Genomic DNA, 2848 nt, shown 5'->3' with positions numbered 1-2848 from the left:
TATATATATATATATATATATGTATATACACATATACATACATAGATATATATGTTCAGTTCCTTTGGTGAACCTATGAAACTTTAAGCTGCGTGGAGCTGAATGCTAAATAATAGGAGCCATACTGTTGCCATGTAAAAAGCACTCAGTACACTTTGTGAATTGTTTGGTGTTAAGAAGAGCATCCAGCCGTAGAAACGATGTCAAAACAGACAACTGGAGTTGGGCAGCTCTCCAGCTGGCCACCTCTTCTCAAACCATCCAATCCATATCAGCATGGAAAACAGATGATAAAAGTTGATAATGATGATGATACACACACACACACGCGTACGTACGCCCGTGTATGTATGTATGTATGTATGTATGTATGTATGTTTATTATGTATGGGAGATGGATGCTAAATGATTATGTACATATGTATATAAATAAGAAGACAGACTAATATGGACCACCTCTTCCCAGCAGTAAAAATGGGTTTACACTGGGCCAACACCCCTACTTAGAAGAAAGCACAGTTACAGAAGCATTGATATCAGTTCAAATTCGACAAAACCCGAGGGAGGAAAGTCTTCCTTCATGGAGATATACGAAGTGGGATATTGAAGTAGAGCTGGAAAAAGCTGGAATCAACTTGAGAGAAGTAAAAAAGACAGCCTATAGCCAAGTATCTATGCTCCATAGGCACAGCGCAAAGGGCTTCACCCTGTAGCATTTAAACTTGCTATATCTTACTCAAATATTCTACCTGTTTTATGTTCAAATCTATCCTACAATGTCATTCTAAAAATAATCACTTGATCGAAATCTTAAAGCTATGACATAAAGCATGATTAATTTAAAACAAAATGAGCCGATAAGCATTACATGTGACAGAGTAATTTGAGTGTTGAAGAGTTAAACATAGCAAGAATTGGAATTGGTTAAATATTTCTATAATGTATTCTAGACATGACTGGAATCAATAACAGAAAAATAATACCCAAATAAAATCATTTGTCTCAAATCAACAAACCTTTCTAAGCTCAAGCTCAGGGTCATCTTCAGTAAGGTCAATACCATAGTGGCCCTCTCGAAGGGTCAAATTTTCTACGTTAACATCAGTTGCAAGATTCATGTCCTCAAGTTGCTGTTCCGCCAAATCTTTGGATACAGATAAATCTCCAATTTCTTCATCCAGATCCTGTAGCACTTTCTCAAGTATTTCTTTCCATTTTCTAATTTGGTCTACTCTATCACCGAGCCTGATATTATTGTGGTACTCGTCCCATTTTGTCTGAGCATAGGTTTCATTGCGTAGGTATCGCCCTTCTTGTCGACAGTTAGTGGAGGCCTTTTGCTCTCGTTCAGAATTTGTAGAGATGCTATAGTTGTTGGTAAACCAATCCTTTGGTTGGTAATGAACTTTGTGAAGTTCAGTGGCCATCTTGAAAATTTAACTGCACTACTCCTGCAATGGAAAGACAGAATTAATAAAGAAAATGAGACATTTATAATCAATTAAAGAAATTCTAGTCAAAAATTCATGACATATTATCAATACAAGATAGTTATAGACTAAATTAAAATTAGACAATGCTTTCAAGAAACTGTTTCTATCATGTGAATATATGAATGAATAGTCTAGACATGGCTGTGTGGTGAGAACCATGCTTTGCAGCCAAGTGATTTCAGGTTCAATCACATTGTGAGGCACCTTGGGCTAGTTATTTTCTACTAAAGTCCCAGCACAACCAATGCCTTGTAAGTGAATTTGGTAGGTGGAAGCTGTCAAAGCATGTGTGTGTATGTGTATGTGTGTGTGTATGTATGTGTGTGTGTGTGTGTGTGTGTGTGCACATGTGTTTGTGTGTGTGTATGTGCTTGTGTTTGTTACCAACACCCCACAGCTTGATAACCACTGTTGGTTTGTTTATATTTCTGCAACTTAGCTGTTAAGCAACAGATACTGACAGGGTAAGTACCAGACTTTAAAAAACAAGTACAGGGGGAGATTTATCTAACCAGACCCTTCATTGGAAACAGCTATAGTGGATTAACACATTATCCATCTATTGTTATTTGCCTATTTATATGTGTATTTAATACTTTTTCGCTGTACTGTGTATTTGTTTCTTTTTGTATTTGTTATTTATTATTGATCTTCTGTAAAAATGAAGCTGAATTCCTTAATTTGCTGCTTTTCTATACACAAACCAAGAAGATATCCTGTGGAACAGTCATTATTTTAATGAGATACATACTGTAATCACCTGAAGAGACACATCTACACAAACGGATACTTCTAAACCAGTTGTTAAGTATCCCACCCAGGAGGGATCAATGCTAGATGGGTCAAAACAAGTGTAGTGGTTAATGAACATTCTCATATCTTCCATCTTCCTTCTCTCTCATTAATCAATCAAATATATATATATATATATATGTGTTTGTGTGTGTGTGTGTGTGTGTGTGTGTGTGTGTGTGTGTGTGTGTGTGTGTGTGTGTGTGTGTGTGTGTGTGAAGGCGCATGATTCAGTGGCTAGAGCATCAAGCTTATGATCGTGAGGTTGTGAGTTCGAATCCCAGACTGGGCTGCGTGTTGTGTTCTTGAGCAAGACACTCTATTTCATGTTGCTCCAGTTCATTCAGCTGTAGAAATGAGTTGCGATATTACAGGTGCCAAGCTGTATCAGCCTTTGCCTTTCCCTTGGATGACATTGGTGGTGTGAAGAGAGGAGGCTGGTATGCATGGGCGACTACTGGTCTTCCATAAACAACCTTGCTCAGACTTGTGCCTGGAAGGGTAACTTTCTAGGTGCAATCCCATGGTCAGTCATGACGAAGGAGGTCTCAGCATATATATAT

General features: G+C 37.7%; 1 protein-coding gene across 3 annotated transcripts in view; it reads right to left on the bottom strand.

Annotated features, from left to right (window-relative positions):
* Positions 1 to 2848, bottom strand: part of LOC106871931 (tektin-2) — a 67316-nt gene that overhangs the window by 60564 nt on the left and 3904 nt on the right. For all 3 annotated transcript variants that reach the window (XM_014918694.2, XM_014918692.2, XM_052969771.1), the window contains one exon: positions 1017 to 1451. In XM_014918694.2, the coding sequence (XP_014774180.1) occupies positions 1017 to 1427 (411 nt within the window). In that variant the 5' untranslated portion in view covers positions 1428 to 1451. The remainder of the gene's footprint in view (positions 1 to 1016; positions 1452 to 2848) is intronic.

This window comes from Octopus bimaculoides, chromosome 7, assembly GCF_001194135.2.
Source record: "Octopus bimaculoides isolate UCB-OBI-ISO-001 chromosome 7, ASM119413v2, whole genome shotgun sequence".
Taxonomy (NCBI): Eukaryota; Metazoa; Mollusca; class Cephalopoda; order Octopoda; family Octopodidae; genus Octopus; species Octopus bimaculoides.
This window is presented reverse-complemented; position numbering and strand designations above follow the sequence as displayed.